General features: G+C 52.3%; 1 protein-coding gene across 1 annotated transcript; it reads right to left on the reverse strand.

Moving 5' to 3' along the window:
• Nucleotides 1-271: 271 nt before the first annotated feature.
• Nucleotides 272-20,368, reverse strand: RPIA (ribose 5-phosphate isomerase A). The gene is made up of 9 exons (XM_084204768.1): nt 20,115-20,368; nt 14,573-14,633; nt 12,483-12,538; nt 8,643-8,702; nt 7,800-7,864; nt 7,409-7,477; nt 6,763-6,904; nt 6,208-6,307; nt 272-1,443 (listed from the first exon to the last, which is right to left on the reverse strand). Exons 1-9 carry the CDS (start codon nt 20,295-20,297, stop codon nt 1,346-1,348), a joined length of 834 nt encoding a protein of 277 aa, XP_084060894.1. The 5' UTR covers nt 20,298-20,368; the 3' UTR covers nt 272-1,345.
• Nucleotides 20,369-20,636: the final 268 nt, after the last annotated feature.

Consider the following 20,636-nt stretch of genomic DNA (forward strand, 5'->3'; position numbering starts at 1 on the left):
ACAGGTTTTAGATGTGCAAATTGAAGACAGCGCCTGCTGAGGAAAGAGCTGCAGATAAGAAGTGTTGACCAGATAATTTGGTTCATTTTAAATAATTCATTTACCTTAAGCAAAAAGAAATCAAATGCAGAAAGGGTGGATTTGGCCAGGGTGAGGGATTCTTGCAAGGGGAAGTTAGCAGAAGTTGGTCTGACCGTGATCTATCCCATTATTCACAAAATAAGTTACTTTGAGAACAAAATTACCACCAAGTCTGGTATAAGAGCTCTTTATTTCAGTGTCTAAAACACAAAGAGAGGGCTTGCATTTCGACATCAGAACCATGCAAAGCACCTACACACCAAAAATGAGATACTGAACGAGTGTCTCTCTCCTGCTACACATGGAGAATTTAGGCAGGAAGACTCCGTTTTCCTGTGCGTTCTGTTTTATCCTTCCACAAATCACCAGCTGCGAGGGGTGATAATTAACCTTCATTGCAAACCAGATCATTTGCCACTGAACACTATTCCATGCTGCCCTAAGCTGCTAAAATATGCTCCTGTAAGCTTCATCAAGCACCCAGTTCTGCTCTTGGTCTAAAAGGACAAAAGTCCCAAACATCTCCAGCTACAGGACAGACTTTAATCAGAGGTACTGAATTAAATGAGAGCAGAGTTTGGCTCAAAAGATGACTGTCTCCTCCACACAGAAGCCCACAAAAGGCCCTTATAAGTTTCCCAGAGAGGGGGATGTAGAGACCACCCTAGGCTCAGAGAATTGTCATGTGCACAGAGGACAACCAGACATCCTGAACTATTAAAAAACAGTGGTATAGAAAAATAAAAGGCATAAAATACTGAACCAAAAAGGTTCCAAATAAGGCATCAGCAGGTCCCAACTGGATGTGCTCCTGTTACATACATCACCCTTCCAGCCAGGATAATTAGGAACAATGCATTAGGATTGTATTTCTGACCTCCATCATTAAGTGCTATGAGCAACCAGAAGGGTTCAAGTTCTCTTTGAAAAAAAGGAAAAAAAAACAAACCAAACCTCCAAACACAAAACCAGGGAGTAATGTTTTTGGTAAGTATTTCTTAGAAAAGAAAATAAAAACGTTAAAGCAATTCGTTGAGACGACTCATTAAAAAAAGACAACATTCCTGTAAAGTAAAAATATATATATATATAAATAGAATCTATTTTTTGTTTGTTTGTTTTTCTTAAAAAAAAGAGACATTCAGTATCACATCAGCAGATCCTGATGGGCTTTCCCGCGGGTCTCCTGCGATAGCCGCCGCTCCTTAAGGCAAAACGTGGGCTTGGCACGGGCGGGACGGGCGGGTCCCTCGGGCAGGGCCTGTCAGCAGGGCGGCTTCTCCCGCACGCTGACCGAGCCGTCCTCCATCCCAAAGTACACCAGCTGGGCCATGTCGATGAACAGCCCCGTCTCCACCACGCCTGCAGAACGAGAGGTCGCTGGTTACTGCCACAGCCAGCACCCTGCACTCTGTGCACTGTGAGTACTGATACCCTGTACAGCCACAGCCAGCACCCTGCACTCTGTGCCCTGTGACTACTGATATCCTGTACAGCTACAGCTACAGCCAGCACCCTGCACTCTGTGCCCTGTGAGTACTGATGTCCTGTACAGCCACAGCCAGCACCCTGCACTCTGTGCCCTGTGAGTACTGATACCCTGTACAGCCACAGCCAGCACCCTGCACTCTGTGCCCTGTGAGTACTGATACCCTGTACAGCTACAGGCAGCACCCTGCACTCTGTGCCCTGTGAGTACTGATACCCTGTACAGCTACAGCTACAGCCAGCACCCTGCACTCTGTGCCCTGTTATGGTACTGATATCCTGTACAGCTACAGCCACAGCCAGCACCCTGCACTCTGTGCCCTGTGAGTACTGATACCCTGTACAGCTACAGCCACAGCCAGCACCCTGCACTCTGTGCCCTGTGAGTACTGATATCCTGTACAGCTACAGCCAGCACCCTGCACTCTGTGCCCTGTTATGGTACTGATATCCTGTACAGCCACAGCCAGCACCCTGCACTCTGTGCCCTGTGAGTACTGATACCCTGTACAGCTACAGCTACAGCCAGCACCCTGCACTCTGTGCCCTGTTATGGTACTGATATCCTGTACAGCTACAGCCAGCACCCTGCACTCTGTGCCCTGTGAGTACTGATACCCTGTACAGCCACAGCCACAGCCAGCACCCTGCACTCTGTGCCCTGTGAGTACTGATACCCTGTACAGCTACAGCCACAGCCAGCACCCTGCACTCTGTGCCCTGTGAGTACTGATACCCCATACAGCTACAGCCACAGCCAGCACCCTGCACTCTGTGCCCTGTGTGGTACTGATATCCTGTACAGCTACAGCCAGCACCCTGCACTCTGTGCCCTGTGAGTACTGATACCCTGTACAGCTACAGCCAGCACCCTGCACTCTGTGCCCTGTGAGTACTGATATCCTGTACAGCTACAGCCAGCACCCTGCACTCTGTGCCCTGTGAGTACTGACATCCTGTACAGCTACAGCTACAGCCAGCACCCTGCACTCTATGCCCTGTGAGTACTGACATCCTCTACAGCCACAGCCAGCACCCTGCACTCTGTGCCCTGTGAGTACTGATATCCTGTACAGCTACAGCCAGCACCCTGCACTCTGTGCCCTGTGAGTACTGATATCCTGTACAGCCACAGCCAGCACCCTGCACTCTGTGCCCTGTGAGTACTGATACCCTGTACAGCCACAGCCAGCACCCTGCACTCTGTGCCCTGTGAGTACTGATACCCTGTACAGCTACAGCCACAGCCAGCACCCTGCACTCTGTGCCCTGTGAGTACTGATACCCTGTACAGCTACAGCCACAGCCAGCACCCTGCACTCTGTGCCCTGTGAGTACTGATATCCTGTACAGCCACAGCCAGCACCCTGCACTCTGTGCCCTGTGAGTACTGATACCCTGTACAGCCACAGCCAGCACCCTGCACTCTGTGCCCTGTATGGTACTGATACCCTGTACAGCTACAGCCACAGCCAGCACCCTGCACTCTGTGCCCTGTATGGTACTGATACCCTGTACAGCTACAGCCACAGCCAGCACCCTGCACTCTGTGCCCTGTGAGTACTGATACCCTGTACAGCTACAGCCAGCACCCTGCACTCTGTGCCCTGTATGGTACCCGTATCCTGTACAGCTACAGCCAGCACCCTGCACTCTGTGCCCTGTGAGTACTGATACCCTGTACAGCTACTGCCACCTGCACTCAGGTATAGGATCTGCAGGGAACCCCCCACCAGGGGGAGGGAATGATGCATCTTGTCACTGTCATATTTTCTGAAAAATCCTCTTCACCCAGGATTTTTCTCCTGAGAAGCTGGGAAGCCTCAGAAAAAATGAGAACAAGAATTATCAGATTGCTTTGGAATGTGGTCTGGAGATTGTTTACCAACAGGTGCATGTTTGATTGGTTCCCTGTGAATTGTTTTAACTTAATGACCAATCACAGCCAGCTGTGTCAGACTCTGAGGAGTCAGTCACAAGTTTTCATTATCATTTTTGTTAAGCCTTCTGTCTGTATACTTTATTTTCTTTAGTATACCATGATTGATATGATATAATATGATGTGATATGATATGATGTGATATGATATATGTCAGCCTTCTGAGAACATGGAGTCAAATTCTCATCTCTTCCCTCATCCTGGGGGACCCTCACAAAGACCACAGCATCTGATTCCATCTTATCAGAAGGCTAATTAATTATTCTATTCTATTCTATTCTATTCTATTCTATTCTATTCTATTCTATTCTATTCTATTCTATTCTATTCCTTACATCTAAACTGAATCTGCCAAGCACTCAGCTCTGCACACAACTGCTCTGACTCTCGTGACTGTCACTTGACAGTCCACACACACACACACACACACACTTGGGCCTGATAGGCCAAGGAAACAAAACCCCATCACTTTGGGTGAACAATCTCCACATTGCATTCTACTCTGGCACAACACAGGCACAGCAAATAAGAATTGTGTTTTCTATCTCTGAGGTTCAGAGAATGTGAAATCAGAAATATTCTTGGGAAGAACTGTGCCTTGCTTTTCTCTGTGAAGAGAAATGTGGTGGACACTTGTGTCCTCTGCTCTGCCCTCTGTGGTTCTGCTCCTTCAAAAGCACCAGTGCCTTCATTGGAGGTTTGGAGAAGTGTCCAACCTGGATCAGCTGCTCTGGGAGCTTCTGGGAAGTGTTTTCCATGCAGGCACTTCCAGCAAAAACTCTCCAGAGACTGAGGAACAACTCCCAAAGCTCCCACGACATTCACGCTGCCCCAGCCACCACTGTTGCACCAACACAACCATGAGAAAAGCATTTTCTGCTATCTGATGACCCATGGGAGCAAGAGGAAGCTGCACATACCCACAGGACTGGGGATCACTCACTCCCTCTGCCTTTAAACTCACCTGAAAGACTTCACTGTAAGAGATCACCTGGCTAACATTTGTTCAAATGTTAAAACTCAGCAGCTCTGATGCTACCTCTGCAATTTGTAGCCCATTTGTAAATGTCCTTTTGATTGCATTTAGTTATGGGGTGCTCTGTCACCCTGTTCTTCTAAGTTCTTCTAAGCCTTCTGATATTTACATTTCTGTAATGGAGATTCTCACACACTTTTCATGTAAATAATGATTGTTTTGCATTTCTTTCTGGAGGAGGAGAGAATTGATGGACTGTTGGTTTGACCAGTGTGGCTGGAGAGGTGGCAATTCCATCCTCCAATCCATGGACACTTTTGAAAGTCTATAAATATTGGAGTTTGGAAATAAACTGCCCTCTTTTTACCTTGGACATCCCAGCTTGTGCATGTCATTCATTTTGTGTCCTATTGTGAGAGTGCTCCTAACTTCACAGTGATCACTGAGACAGCCAGAGGCCAGGAAGGTGGATAGAAATGGAGACAAGGGCTACCACAAGCACAAAGTGGCCAAAATCGTTCTACCAGCACTGAATTTAGGCTTTAACAGCCACACATTTTGGCTCATCCACTTCTGGGGAGGGAAGAAACTCTTTTTCCCTGAGCAGATCCATTTCTGAGCAGGAAACAGGTCCCATTATTTACTATTCCTTTCTCAAACAACAAGAAATGCAGGGAAGAAGCTCCTGCTGTGCAGAGCAAGCAGGCACTGTCTGCCTCTTGCCCAGACACAGCTCGAATGATAGAGAGATTTGTACAGCCATGGGCAGCGACTGGATTAGGATGTGGAGCACTGCACCAGGGGCAGCCCAAACCACCAGAGACCCCTTCCAACCCCAACAACTCTGTGATTCTGTGATAAGCACTACTGAGGGAAGCAAAACCACTGCCCAGAGCCTCTGCCTGGCCTGGTGTTGCAGTTGTGGAGCCAGGACAACATATGGCTGCTTCGTGGGGATGTTGGTGTTTGTGCAACAAGATCCCAACCTGTTCCTGCATGTTCTGGCAACACATGAGCAGTCAGTGAAGGCAGCTGTGTGAAGGCAGGACTTGAGGGACAGGCTTTGCCAAGATAACCAGAAAGACATCCAGATGCTGCTTCCCTGAAGTTCAGAGAGTGCCTGTGCCCCTGGGCAGACACAGAGGGTCCAGAGGCAGCTCTTGCCTGGGCAGCAGGTCTCATGCAAGGCAGGAGTCCTTGCAAAGAGGCTGTTTTGTTTGCAAACAGCACTCAGCCACTGCTGCTTGAGCCCAGCAAGAGCTTGAGTACACTTCATCCTCACAGCAAGGCCAGCAGGGAGGGCTTCCCAGTGGGAATGGGATGCAGAGCTGTAAGCAGCTCCTGGAAAATACCAGAGCACAGTGCAAACCCTCCCTCCACAGTGCACTGGTGTTTCCACTAAAGTCCCTCTCTAAATGGGCACAAGGAGAGTAAGGAAGAGGACAGGACTGCTGTGCCTAATGGGAAACAGTGTCAACATCAACCAGCATCACTCCAGGTTTTCACCACCATGTGGGAAAAGCCCCTTGGGCACAATTGTGCCAGTTGAGCTGACTGCTCTCTTGAGCAAATGCTTGAAACAAATGCAGGGACCTGCAGGAGGGCAGCAAATACACACACACATTTCCTCATGTCCAGGAGAGAGCTGCCACAGTCCAGGTTACTTATCATCACACACCAAACCTCAGCCACTTCTGTGGTTTTTAAAAACTCAGACATCACCTGGTATCATTTTGATGGCAGAGTTCACTTCACCCCACTCGTGAACCTTGTCAAACTTCCAGTCCAGGATGAAGTTCCCATTGTCTGTCACCACAGGGCCCTGGAAGCAAACCCAGTTGTCATGGCATGAGCCCTGTGTCTCCTGATCCCAGCCAGGGACTGTCACAGCCCTCACTGGGACCAGCAGTGGTTTAGAGTCATTATTCACAAAAACTGGGGCTGTCCTCACAATAAACCTGTCAGTGAAACCATCACTCCCAACTGGAGACCCTCTTTGGCAGCTCAGACTGCCCTGCAGCCCCCCAGCACCCCAGACCCAGGCTGGCAATCCCTCTGCTCCCTGCTCCAGGATGCTTCTTTAGGAGTCACAGCCAGAGAGGCTTTCAATGAGCAGCCTGAACACATAAATACACAATCCAGGAATAAAAGTACAATAAGGAGGAATTCCACAAGATGTCCCTTGTGGGAGTGAAAGCCCAGATTTCCCCTCTGGTGCTGCCTTTGCCCAGGTTCAGGTGGGTGCCCAGGGGAAGCAGGGCTGACAGGGACACTCACTGCTTTGTTAACAGCCATCCGCAGCTCCACCACACCGCCAAATTTTTTGGTCAGGGCTTTGGTGACAGGGACATAAGCCATGGGGATGACCTCGATAGGAACTCCCTTCTTCCACTGCTCTCCAAGGCTGTCAGATTTTTTCCTGAGGGCACATGAGGTGGGATTAGTGCTGGACATTACACTGCTGACACCACTAACAGCCCCCCAGCCCCTTGGCAAAGCCCTCAGGCACAAGGCTCAGGAGGACACAGGTCAGTCCCTGTGTGCCCCCTGTGCAGCCAGAGCCAGTCTAATGCACTGTGCTCCATCCACTCCAAAGCCCTGTTTTGACATGCTCTGGACAAGCAGAACAGGAGTTGTTTGTTCCACAGCCCCATGGCTGGAAAATTAATCCCATGCTGACAATCACTGAGCTCAGAGAGCAGAACTGCCACTTCCCCACAAGCTCTGCTGACTCCCAAGCAGGCCTGCTGAGTTGAAAATTAAGAAAAAAAGATAAATTGAATTGCTGAAATACTGGGAGCCAGGCTCATTTCCACCCATTCCTGCTCTCCTGTAACCATTGGAATGACAATAATGGCCTGGCACAGCACCATCTGAAACCTCCCATGGAGGAGAAAGGTATTATCAACAGTAGTATCTTCACCTGTAATCAGCAATAACAATGAAGCACTTTGCAAATCCTGCAACTATCTTCTCCTGTGTCAAGCAGCCACTGCAAGGGGGAAAAAATAAAAACAAAACCAGAAAACATCAGACTGCTCCTCACTGTGCCTAATGGCCTTGAAACCCAGTCCCCTCTAGTATGTTCTTGCTGGTTTTGGTGCTACTGCTGCCCCACACCTTATCCTCCTGATCCCCACCCTCCCTTTGTGCCCCTTGTCCCTGGCAGCCTTGGCCAGGAGCCATCCCACACTGTAGGTGCACACACAGCCCTGCACAGGATCCCCTCCAGCCCAGCCCAGACACACCCAGAGCCGTACAGGGATGCTCAGAGCCTGGGACAGACAGACAGACAGACAGACAGCAAGGCTCACCCGCCACCTTTGATAAGGTTGAGGTCAGAGTCCACCTCATCTGCTCCATCGATGGCAACATCAAGCTGTGGGGAGAGGAGGAAATGCTGTGGGAGCCCTCCTGGGCAGCTCCAGGGCTGGGTGTCCCAAGCAGGCACAAATGTCCCCAGAGCTGGCACCAGTGTCAGATGGGCCAGCCAAGGACACCCTGAGACCACCCAAGCCCCTCCAACACCCCCAGGCATGGGAGAGGAGGAGAAAGCCAAGCCAACTGCTGGCCTGAAGGCACATCTCTTTGGCCTCTGCTGCTGTTTACGGACCAGCATGCAAGATTTTCCCAGGAAAAATCTTTTCCCTGTCTCAGGCCTCCTCTTGGAAGAGATGCCAAGCACTTGGAGGCAACACAACCCAGCAGCCTTCTGTCATCTAAAGGGACAAGAACTAAGAAAGAACTTGGGGGGAAAATCAACTAAACCTGTTCAAATCATAGAATCATTAAGGTTAGAAAAGACCTTTAAGATCATTGAGTCCAGCATTCAACAAACCCTGCCAGGTCCCCACTGAACCATGTCCCTAAGCATCAAATCTGTGTTTTTTGAACACTTCCAGGGATGCTGATTCCACCACTGCCCTGGGCAGCCTGCTCCAGTGCTTGACCAACCTTTCAGTGCAGAAATTTTTCCTAATATCCAATCTGAACCTCCTGTGGCACAACTTGAGGCTGTTTCCTGTTGTCCCAACTCAAGTTCTGCAGTGTGGCTGCCCAAACTCAGCCTCAGGGGAGGACTAAGGAGCCTGGATGCTTTCTGAAGGACCAGGTGAGAGGAAGATCAGCTGAGGTCTCAGCTCTGTGGCCCCACTTACCTCTGGATTTCGGTCCAAGTCACTCAGTGTTAAACCATTCTGCAGGATCAGCTGACGAGCCTGTGCACCAAGAAGAGAACAAACAGCATTTACCAGTGGCAGGAAAGGAAAACAGACTCTTGGTGTCCTTCCCTGGCTGCAGCAAGGATGGAGCCTCCCTGGGAGAGCTCCACTGCTCCACTCTGAGCTCGTGGAGAGGCTGCAGCAGGAACACACAGCAAGGAGAAAATGATGCTTCCACACCAGAGCAGTTCAATCAAAAGAAAATCTTGCTGCTGATTTGAACTGAAATGCTCAGCTGGTGCAACAGAACTGCTGGGTTTGGGTGTCTCCATACTAAATAGCAGGAGGCCTCATCAGCTTGGTGGGAATCACTTGTATCTAAGCACTACAGCAGATATGGAATTTTTAAATCCTATGTTGTTTCAGCTTGGACATCATTCTCCCTCACACCCATCCAGCCCTTCTTATCTCCTCTGGCTGAAAAATGTGGCTGAAAAATTAAATATTTACACCACAGCAATGTGGAACTAACAGAGAAAATATTTTTGTATTGTAAATATGCTGAAAGGTAAATAACAAATGCACAACTCGTGGGAAAAGTGTGGGAAGCTGCTGGAAGAGCTGCTTGGTGGCTCTGATCTAGCTCTCCTGCAGTGGCTGTTTCCCTCTAGTGGTAACACAACACAGGGCACCCAGAGCTGCCCTGGGCTCAGTCCCTCAGCTTGAACAGGCAACCACAGAATTGTTCAGCCAGGTTTGCTAACACCAAGTCCAGCACTGCCCAGGCCACTGCTAAACCATGTCCCCAAGTGTCACATGTACTGGCTTTTACATTCCTCCAGGGGTGGTGACTCCACCACTGCCCTGGGCAGCCTGGTCAGTGCCTGCCCACCTTCCCAGTGAAGAAACTTTCCCTAATATCCAACCAAAACTTCTCCTGGCACAACCTGGGGCCATTTCCTCTGGTCCCGTCATCTGTCACTTGGGAGAAGAGACCGAGCCTGAGTGGCTGCCCCCTCCTGTCAGGGGGTTGTGCAGAGTGAGAAGATTCCTTTTCTCCAGTCCTCCTGCTCCTCATCACACCCATGCTCCAGAGCCCTCCCCAGCTCCACTCCTTTCAGCTCCAGCCCCTCAGTGCCTTCCTTGCCATGAGGCACAAAGCTGAACACAGGATTCCAGCTGTGTGTGATCACCAGTGCCCAGTACAGAGGGACAATCCCTGCCCTGCTCCTGCTGCCACTATTGCTGACCCAGGCCAGGTGCCCCTGGCCCCCCTGCCCACCTGGGCACACCATGGCTCACGTTCCCAGCACCCCCAGGGCCTTTCTGCTGGGCACCACTCTGCCCCCAGCCTGGAGCTCTGCAGGAGCTTGTTGTGGCCAAAGGGCACACCCAGCACCTGGCCTTGCTGAAGCTCAGACCTTTGGCCTTGGTCCGTCCATCCATCCATCCATCCATCCATCCATCCATCCATCCATCCATCCATCCATCCAACCATCCATCCATCCATCCATCCATCCTGTCCAGATCCCCTGCAGAGCCTTCCTGCCCCCCTGCAGATCAACACTCCCACCCAACTCGGCGTCATCTGCAGAATCTCTAACTGGTTGAACTTTCTATGTTATAAATCATCATTCAAGTGAGATTCCCTCCTTGCACAGATTCTGCTCAGTCCAAACTTGCTACCATGCTGCAGCTAGACCAAGAAACCCCAGTGCAATAGCCTGGATCAGCTGATTCCCCTGAATTCTACCCACAAAGTGCATCAGTCACAGGTACTGACATGCCAGAAACATTAGAATTAGCAGGTGGCACTCCTGGCAATGAGATAAGATTTGAATAGTTTATCATGGCATTTCATAGCATGCAGTTTTAACACCCATGGGCTGTGGGGCCCTAAGGACTCACAAAATGATAGGAATAAAAATCAGTGGGTTGGCATTCATCACATGGTGTCCACAAAAGGAGATTTCAGGGATCTGGGAAACTCCAAGCATTGAAAAACACTGTGCTGCACATGCAGGCCAGACCCTGAACAGGCTGAGTCAGCAGTGTGGCAACAAGGTGGCTTGGCCCTCTCCAGGCTCTGCTTGCTAGGCAATGGGAGCAGTGGGAGCCAGAAGCAGAGCCCCCATACCGAGGAGAAGGGGTGGTGGTGTCTGCACAGCCCTGCACAGGAGCAGTCCCACTCCGTGCTCCCGTCCCGGTGAGAAGAGACAACGCAAGCGCCAGGACTGATACTTACCCTGCTCTAGCTTTACTGCTGGAGATGGATTAATGCCCTGACAACAGGGAAGGGAGGAGTATAAAAGCCCACTGAAACCAACTCTTCCTTGCCAGTGAGCTCAGGCAGCCATCTACACCTGCACACAGTGAAAATAAAATGCTGTTTTGCTGACCTGGGAACGCTCCACTTGGAATTGGTTGAGGTCTAAGGGACTGCAGGAGATACAAGGCAGCCCCATGTTGGGAATTTTGGCTCCTGATGGTGTACAATCCCTCTCTTCCCTTTAACAGCAGCTTTTTGTTTTACTGGTAAGAAACTCTGTGGTGTTAAAGGAACTATGACAACATTTCAGGGCAGGACAGGCTCCAGCCCACACACACTACAAGAGCTTCATCAGTATTTCCTTTAAGAACTAATGACTGAACTCAGCACTTCTCCTAAACTCAAATGGGACATGGCATTTCAGGGTGGGAATCATTTGAGACAGATCAAAGACAGACTCTCACCACAGTCTAGACCATCAAGAGAAGTACCAATATAGGTTAATTATTTTTTTTCCACTTTCTGGCCTTTGCAGCACCTTACACCATACCCCAGTTACCTACAACTGCTGGGAAGAGAGAGCCCTGTCACCCCCACACCTAAACAACTGCAGGGTAAGAAGATGTTAGGTTTTCCTAAGATTTTACGATAATTCAGGTTGGTCTCTATCCAACCTCCAGGTCAGAGCAGGGTCAGCTCCCAGGTTGGTCAGGGCTGTATCCACCCAGTCCCTGAACACCTCACAGGACAGGCTCTGCCCTGCCTGCCACACTGCCTGACCACCCTCACGGTGACAAGAGTGTGACAAAAGTACAGTCCCCAGGACCATGAGAAGGACACAGACCCAACTCCTTCACTGGGGTATTGCCACCCAGCCTTGAAGACCCTTCAGGTGGTCCCCACTGTGTCACCTCTGCCTGCCCAAAAGGACGTCCTCCCCTCAGGGAGTAGAGGCAAAGAGACCAAAGCCAGCTGACAAAGGCATGGGAGATGCTCAGAAGCTATCCCAGCAGATCTGTATTCCACCACCAAGCCAGGTTCTCCCTCTCCCTCCAGCCCTCTCAACATCTACCCTGGTAGGAACCAATTCCTGCAAAAGCTGCACAGCAAACGAGAGGTTAAGCCAATTTCTCTTCTGCAATTTCTTATCAAATCCAGCTGATGCATTTCAAGCTCCTGCTAAAAACACAAGAGCTTCCTATTATTCTTTACAGCTGCCAGGGCTGATACAGACTCTAAGGAGACAAAGTGTCTCCAGTGAGCTTTGCACTGTGAGCCTGGTTCACCACTAAGCAGCATTTTCCTGCAAGTGGGATCCAGAGGAAGCCACACACCAACCCTGACACAACCAGCCCTACCACACTGGCTCCAAACACACCTCCCAGGGCAGGGTAACACAGCACCATCACTTTCTTTGGGAGGTCCTTCTGTAGGCTGCACCACACTGGTGCTTTTGGTTCATTCACACCACTATGGACCAGAGAGGGGCAAGGTGGCCTCCCACAGCCCGGGGGAGATGCCCTGCAGGAATGTTTGGACTGCAGGAAGCAAAAGAGGAAAGCACTCACCTGAAAGGATGTAGGGATGCAGACAATTGTCAGGTTCTCCTCCTTAACTCGCTCAGCTGCAGGCAGAAAGCAGAAGCCTTGGTTTGTTCATTGCACAAGGCAAAAACACAGCAACTTTCTCTTTAAGAAACCTCAGTTCAGTGCAGCCCTCCCTGATTCACTGCAATTACTTGCTTGGCTTGCAAATAACTCAGTCACGCTCAAAATGCAAACAGGTGCCCCCTCCATAGGCTGAGGCTCAGTTTCAACAGAAATGTTTCAACACCCACTCTGGCCCAGCCCAAGCCACCATGAGCCATTAACCTTTATGTCTCCAGCAGCAGAGGAGCCCCATCAGCAAATCCTCACCTGGGAAATCGGCCCCATCCCCTCTCTCACTCCATTACACAGGTTTTTGCTGCTCTCCATGTAAACACAGAGCTCCAGCAGCTGTCTGAAAGGTTTGCTGGCTTGTTGCCCTGGGGACATCACATTAATTTATTATAGAACATTTAAATATATAGCAGGGAAAGAACTAATAAAGTACAGTATTCCATTAAATGGAAGGAAATATTTCCTCCCCCAGGCTAACCTCAAATGACTAAAATCTATTACTAAGATATCATAATGGATAAAATGTTATTTTAGTAATTACAATACCCAGGCACAAGCCAACAGCCCAAGAGCCAGCATGAGCTCGTGCACCAGAGCAAGCACAGGAGCTACTTGCTCCAAGGTAGTGCTGCTGCTGGAAGGATTGAACAAGCACTACATGAGGCTGGATGTTCTTACAAGCCACATCCCAGCTCTAAAGCAATCAGGAGACATGAAAAGCCAGAATTTGCAGCCTGGAACAGCCACTCCTCTCCAAATACAATAGGCATTTATTTAGAGACTGATTCTGTGCTCAGGGAGGGAGTGGTTGCAGTACTGAGCCAAGCCCAGAAGGCTGAACAGCAGCTCCAGACAATGAAGTGCATCACACACAGAGTGGGGAAATGGGTGACCGGGGCAGCCCCAGCCCTGCTGTGTCCCTGCACAGTGAAGGGCTGGGCTGTGCTCAGAACTCAGCCTGCTCTGGGCTGCAGGACAGCTCTGCCCAAGGGAGCTGGAGCTCACCAGGCACTCCCCAGACAGACAGAGCCACCCAGGTGGGACACACAGACCTGTGCTGCCCAGGGAAGTGGTGGAACCTTCACACCTGGAGGTGTGGATGTAACACTTGGGAGTATGGCTTGGTGCTGAACACAGTGGTGCTGTGTAGGATTTGAGGATCTTGGAGGTGTTTTCCAACCTTAATGATTCTGTGGTTCCCCCTCTGTACCCAAGCAAGACCCCCAAGAACAACAGGGCTGATCCTGCACTCCCAACCCACCATGGCCCCACGGCTGCTCTGCTATGCATCCAAGGACATCCAAAGTTCAGCACCTCCACAAGCAGAGCTGAGACTGCCCTGCAAAGGAACTTGAAACCTCTGCACCCTCTGTAATGAGCCGTGACAGTAATTACCCTCACACTCACTCTGCAAAACTGCATTTGCCTCACTTGAATATTTTGCTGAAATTCTCTGAATCACTCCCTGAGCAAAGCCCTGCACCTGGAGCAAGCAGGTAAACCTGGCTGCAGGGTACACTAATAAAATGCAGCAGGATTTCACATTCCTCATTTTCATTACACCTCAGCAGGGCCCTCAGTGTGAATCCTGTGGATGTGAGGAGCAAAATGAGCCACAGGCAAACGGGCCAAAGGAAGCAGAGCAGCTGCATGGCCCCGAGCCACACAGCAAGTCAGCACTGGGCAGAGCTGGCAAAGCTGGAACCAGACCAAGGAGTTCAGCTCCAGTTTGTGGTGGGTGCCAGTGGAGAGCTTTTCCTGGCTGTCAGGAACAGGTGGCAAATCATTACCTCCTCAGGACTCTCAGGCTATAAATTTGGAGCCCAAGGCCCAGTTTTAACCTTCAGCTTCAAGCAGGACAGAGCAGCCAGTGAACAGACCCAAGGCATCAGCTCTAAGTCAGCACACAGGTGATTTTAGGCTGCTTTTCAAGTAGTTGGGACAGATGGAAAAGGGAACTTTTTGTGGTGGGAGGGACGGGAAGGGGAGCATCCTACCTAATCGCTGCACCGCGTGTACAATCGTAGATCCGCTTCCGATCCCAAGAACTTGATTGTTCTGCAAATCAAAGACAGACAGAGGAATGCTGTCACTGGTGGCTCCAGACTCCACTTTCCCAGTAAAACTGGCACCATAAACACATGCAAAAGGAGCCTTGTCCAGGGATGCACGCGGACACAGCATCTCAGCACTCTGCAGGCAAGGCAGGGAACACGCTGTGCCAGCGAGGGCACGGCCGTGGTCTGTGGCCAAGGGATTTTAATCAACTCTGCCTCTCATTAAAGGACATGTGCTTGCTAATTACCAGCACAGTCCGATCTCAGGGTGTTCAATGCACACTCACTGGTGGTTGCTGGCATTCCATGAAAGCTCTCCTGCCGGAAAGCTGTGAATTTCAGACAATACCACAGAGGAAGAAGGGAAACAACCTCAAGATAAAATCTCCCAAGGAAGCCACACAGTAAAAGGCTGCATTTGCTGCCAACCCTATCATTTAGTAAACAGCACAGATGCACCAGCAGCCAAAGCAGAGAGCACAGCAGCTGTTCCTGTGAATAATAAAGAATGTTTTCCAGAACAGAGTGTAAAGCTGCCTATAGGAGAGTCCAGCAAAACTTGGAATGTGGGTGAGCCCGGCAGCACGCGCTGAAGAGGATGAAATTTTAACTACAGCTCCATCCTGGCCTTTCTATGTGTACTTCCTGATTTAAGAAGGATCACTGCCCTGTCACCTGGAACACAGATACACTCCTAAAAGGTGCTGCAGGCTGAGGGTGGAGGGGTGCACTTGTGGTACTTCTGCAAGACATGTTCTCTGCCACGTCAGTCTCTGTTTATCATCAACTCAGTTTCCCACCCCCTGTAAGTGACCTGCAGCCTTCTGCACTTCCCATTTTCAGTGTAGTTCATTTTCTTTGGATGGGATCCAAAGCTTAAATTGACTTAAAGAGGCCCAGAGTCACCACAGAGACTTCAGATGAGGAACATATGAAGACAACCAGAGATGCAGGCACAGAGCTGTTGTGCATTATCTCTTGGACATTAGACAGATCTGGAGCTCTTTCCTCATGTGCAGCAAATCCAGAGTTTGGCAGCTGTGGAAAAAGCCACACCTGCAGCACTTCAACCAGCTAAAATCTTGCTGTCACTCAAGTTTACCTGCAAAGGTGAGTTCAAGACAGGTCACACTCCCCTAGGATTAGTCATTTCTCTTCCTTCTGCGAGTTAAAAGCTCAAAGAAAACAGAAGTTCTCCAAAACCAGAGGTTCAGCTTCCATCCCAGCCCTCACTAAACCCCTGTGACTCTGCAAAAGCTGGGCACAGCAACAGGTCTCTGCTGCACACCTGCAGCGTGGCCAGCAGACACCCAACAGCTCCTGAGGCTCCCGTGCCACCCACCCAGCAGGCAGAGCCAAGCAAGGCCAGCCAAGGAAGGGGCAAGCAAAGCTGTGCAGAGGCTGGCAGGGCAAGGGCAGTACCAGTGTTGCCAAAAGACTTGTTCTGACCCGGGGAGAGGCAGTTTCTTCTCTCTGCCCTCATTTCTGTAGGGTGGGACAGCTTCTTGGAGCAGCTGGGTACCCTAAAGGGATGGGGAAAGCTTCAGCCTGGGCAACTCCACTGTAATGAAGCAGGAAGAGCTCACAAGGGTCCCAGCCCATCCATTTATCAGTGATTAGAGGTGAAGCAGCACTTTTAATCAGTCTAAACTGGTGCTGTCACAGCCCCAGCCTTCCCCCCACTCCTTCCTCAGCTCCAACCCCAGCCAGACCAACCAAGGGCAAAACCAACCACAAAACATTTCAAAAACAGGGGCAGGGTAAACACTGATGAGAAGCAGAGCACTGAGGAGCAGCACCTCATGCAAAGAAAATTACATTTCACGTTGTTTACCAAAAGCCCACCAAACAAAACCCAGACACTGAGCCACAGCACAGCTGAGGACCCTTTTAGGTGAAGTGGGCAACAACCACAGCATTTTCCCAGCCAACCCAAGGGCCTAAAGACACTGCCCAGCACCACAGAAGCCAGCAAGGCAACACACATGGAGCAGTACCAGCAGCACACAGGCACTGGCCAGTCCCACCTAAGCTTCCAAGGTCAGAGAACAAAGAGCTCCATCTAAAAGCAGTAGATAAATACAGAGCAAAGCCCAAAGTTTGCTCAGTCCTCTCTGGGGCAGTAGGACATAGGGCAGTAGCTGCATTTTCATTTCTAACAGAGGTGCTGGCAGGGCCTGCCCCCAGAGGTGTTGTATAAACACAAAGCCAGCTCTCCCCAAGCAGCTTACAGCTCTAAAGCCCCAGCCCTGTGCCAGTCCCACTCCCCCACGCTGTCACAGCCCCACAGCCCATGCCCTCTGAGGCTGGTCACCTCAGTGTCCCCCCCAGAGCTGGGGAACTCTGCTCCTGCAGCTGCCCAGGGACAAGTGCTGTGGGTAAACACACAGATCTAGCTTAAATTAAATAAAAAATAAAATAAAACCAGAAAAGTTATCCTCTCCTAATCCCCCCTCCCACACCCAGGTTTACATCTGCCACACAAGGAGCTGCTGTCCTGGCAAGGCAGGGATGGGTGTGAAGGGATGGATAGCACGGGAGGAGCCTCATCCAGTACCAGCCCCAAGCCCTCAGTGTCACACATTTATGGCACAGTTAAGCAAGAGAGATTTGTCCAGCAGAACCAAACCCTGGTGTCTCCCACACGTCCCTGCTGTGCAAGGGAAGCCTCATCTTTGCTTTCAGAGGTAACGCTGCTGCCCTCTGAGAGCTCTAACAAGCAAACACACAGGTAACCATCACAAACAGCAGCTGTCCCCTGCCAGTGCAAACTGACAGCTGACACCATCCAGCTCCTGGGCAGTGACTCTGAGCCCACAGTGACTCTGAGCTCCTTCTCCATTATTTCCTGAAGTCAGCTTGCACAAGCATTGGGGTGTTACCCCAGACACTGCCTAATTTACTTAACTGGCATCACAGCCTGGACATTGAACTTCAATTAGCTGGGACACAGCCAGAAACATTACCCTAAATTTGCCTGGCCATAAACCAGCACAAAGGCCACCGATTTTGCTGTTAAAGTCCAAAAGTACTGGTCTTACCCCAAACCAAAGGAGCCCCCGTTTATGACACCTCACAGCAACAGTGGTGTCTTAGCTCCACACCTTGTGAGATGAGTCCTTCCTCCTCCGACCCCTCAATGCACAATTTTGGGCTTGTCTTGAGTAAGAAAGGGAACTGCCAGAGCCCCCAGGCCCCCCCATCTCACAGACTGATCAATTTTGATGGTGTTAGCCTGGCAGGGCCGGGTCTCACACAGCATGTGGCTGTGCTCTCAGGCCAGTGCAGACTGCTCAGAGGAACGGGGCTGCAGAACAAGCAGAACTTCCATGGGACACAAGGGAAACCATCAGCAACTGAACCTCAAAACACTACCCCAGCAAAGGGGGAAGGAAAAGGGATTTTTTTTTTCTCTGCTAACTGCTAATCTCTACATTCTTAGCAGGAACTCCTCACGCCGATTTCAGCACTGCTATTGCGAAAGGGCTGGCACAGAACCGATAAACCCCTGCGGGACTGGAACCGTTGATGGTTGAGCTTCCCAACCAGGCTGTGCCAAACCTCAGGCAGCTCCAGCCCTATCTGACATTCATGGGGCTGACTCAAGCCCTGGCTGCATTGCCCTCCCAGCAGAAGACAAGACAGAATCCCCTGGTCAGGGAATGTTGCTCCTTGCCTGGGTGCTCAGAAATGGGGTGTAGCAGCAGTGCATCCTGGAATTGGAGAAAAGAGCAGTACCTGGCATCAGCCTGAACTCCCACCACAGCCCAGCTCGCAGGAGGGTGCACAGTGAAAGTTTGGAGGTGCAAGACATTACCCCAAATTCGGCATAGACAGTGCTGAGCTGGATCAGCCATGAAGCTGCTGCTAGGGAGGCACACACTGGGGAGGGAAAAGCTGTTTTCACCCTTTGCCTCAGCTAAAGGGAGTGAAGTCCAAAGCAAAGGAGAAAGAGGCTCAGCAGGACCCCTCCATGCACCCCAGGGTCCCTTTTTGCACCCAGGACTGTTCATGCTCCAAGCTGGGGGGTATTCTCAGTGCCCCCCACTGCATCCATGACCTCGGGGCTGCTCTGTGCACTGCAGCAGTCCGTGCCACCTGAAGCCCACTCATGCCCTGGGAAGTTCAGTACATTCCATGGCCAGTCCATACACTGGGGAGTCCCGGCACTGCACAGCCTGTCCCTGCACCTGGAGCTGCCTCACACAGCCCTGGCTCTGGCCATGCACCCCTATGTTTTGTGGACACTGTGTTTTTTGTGGTCCCAGCACCCCAGAGTTGCTCTGTGCACCCCAGGGTCCATCTGTGCACCACAGATTGTGTGCACTCCCTCTGTGCATTGCGGGGTCCCAACACCCTAAAACCTGTCCCTGCACCCGGAGCCGCTCCATGAACCCAGGGCCACCCGTGCTCTGGGGGAGTCCGTGGCTGCTCTGTGCTTTGGGGTGTCCCTGCACCCCCGAACCGCTCCATGCGTCCCAAGGCCCATCCGTGCACCGGGGGACTCTGCACTCCCTGTGGCCGCTTCGTGCTTTGGGGAGTCCTGGCATCCCAGAGCCACTGCGTGTGCTGGGGGATCCGTGCATCCCGCAGCTTGTCCATGCTCCGTGCACTTCATTCCCGCTCCGTGTACTGGGGGGGTCCCGACACCCCACAGCCTGTCCCTGCAATCCAGAGCCGCTCCATGCGCTGCAAAAATCCGCGCACCCCGCGGCCGCTCTGTGCTTTGTGGAGTCCTGACACGCCGGAGCTGCTCCGTGCACCGTGGGACTCCGTGAAACTCACGGCCCCTTCGTGCATTCAGAGCCCCAGCACCCCAGAGTCTGGAGCCCGTCCCTGTCTCTGGAGACGCCGTGCACCATGTGGCCGCTCCGTGCATGAGGGGGGGTCTCTGCACCCCAGAGTTGCTCCGTGCACCCCGAGCTCCGTCCGGGGATCAGGAGGGGGTCTCTGCACCCCGGAGCCGCTCCGTGCACCCCGAGCTCCGGCCGTGCACTGGGAGCCTCCACGCACCCCGTGGCCACTCGTGCATTGGTGGGTCCCGGCACCCTGAGCCTGTCCCTGCGCTCCGGGATCTCTCAGTGTACTGGGGGCTCCCTGCACTCCAGAGCCTCTCCATGCGCTGGGAAACTCCGTGCACCCCATGGCCCCCCAGTGCCCTGGCAGGTCCCGTCACACCAGATCCTGTCCCGGCACCCCGGAGCTGCTCCGTGTACTGTGGGTCCCGGCAGCCCAGAGCCTGTCCCGTCACCCTGGAGCCGCTCCATGCACTCCGTGGCCCCTGCATGCATTGGGGGACCCCAGCACCCTGCAGCCACTCTGTGCTTAGGGGGGTCCCTGCAGCCCGGAGCCCCTCCGTGCACTCCGGGTCCGTCCGCGCTCCCGGAAGCTCCGCGCACCCCGCGGCCGCCCCGCGCTCCGGCCGCTCCGCGCACCGGGGCTCCGAGCCCCCCGCGCCCCGCAGCACCCCGGGCTGCCTCACCTGGACGTGCTTGTCCACGGCGGCGAAGGCGGCCCGTTTCTTGGCCTCCTCTGCCATGGTGCCGCCGAGCCGCCCGCGGGAGAAGCCGCGCCGCGCCGCCGCCCGCCCCGTTCGGACCCTCCCTGGCGGCCGGGCAGCCAGGGGCGTGCTCCGGAGCAGGGCGAGCCGGCCGGGGAGCCGCATGCCGGCGCGGCCCGCCCCCGGGGGGCTCTTCCTCACGGGCTGCAGGCCTGGGCCGTGCCGGCTCCTCTCCTCCTCCGCCTCCGCCTCCTCCTCCTCTTTCTCCTCCGCCAGGAGGCTGGGACTTGTAGTGCTGCGAGCGGCGAACTACAGCTCCCACAATGCCAGACAGAGCCGGAGCCACTTGTTGTGTCGGTGTGTAAGTACCGAGTACTTGCTAAGTACCGAGAGACCTGTTTCCAGAGGCTGGAAACGTTCAGGCATTTCCACAAAGAGCAGAGGGATGCGCGGTGTCCTACCGGGAAGTGCTGGGAGAGGAGAGAGGATGGCGGGGGGAGTCCC

The sequence above is a fragment of the Fringilla coelebs genome, assembly GCF_963513975.1.
Source record: "Fringilla coelebs genome assembly, chromosome: 4".
NCBI lineage: Eukaryota > Metazoa > Chordata > Aves > Passeriformes > Fringillidae > Fringilla > Fringilla coelebs.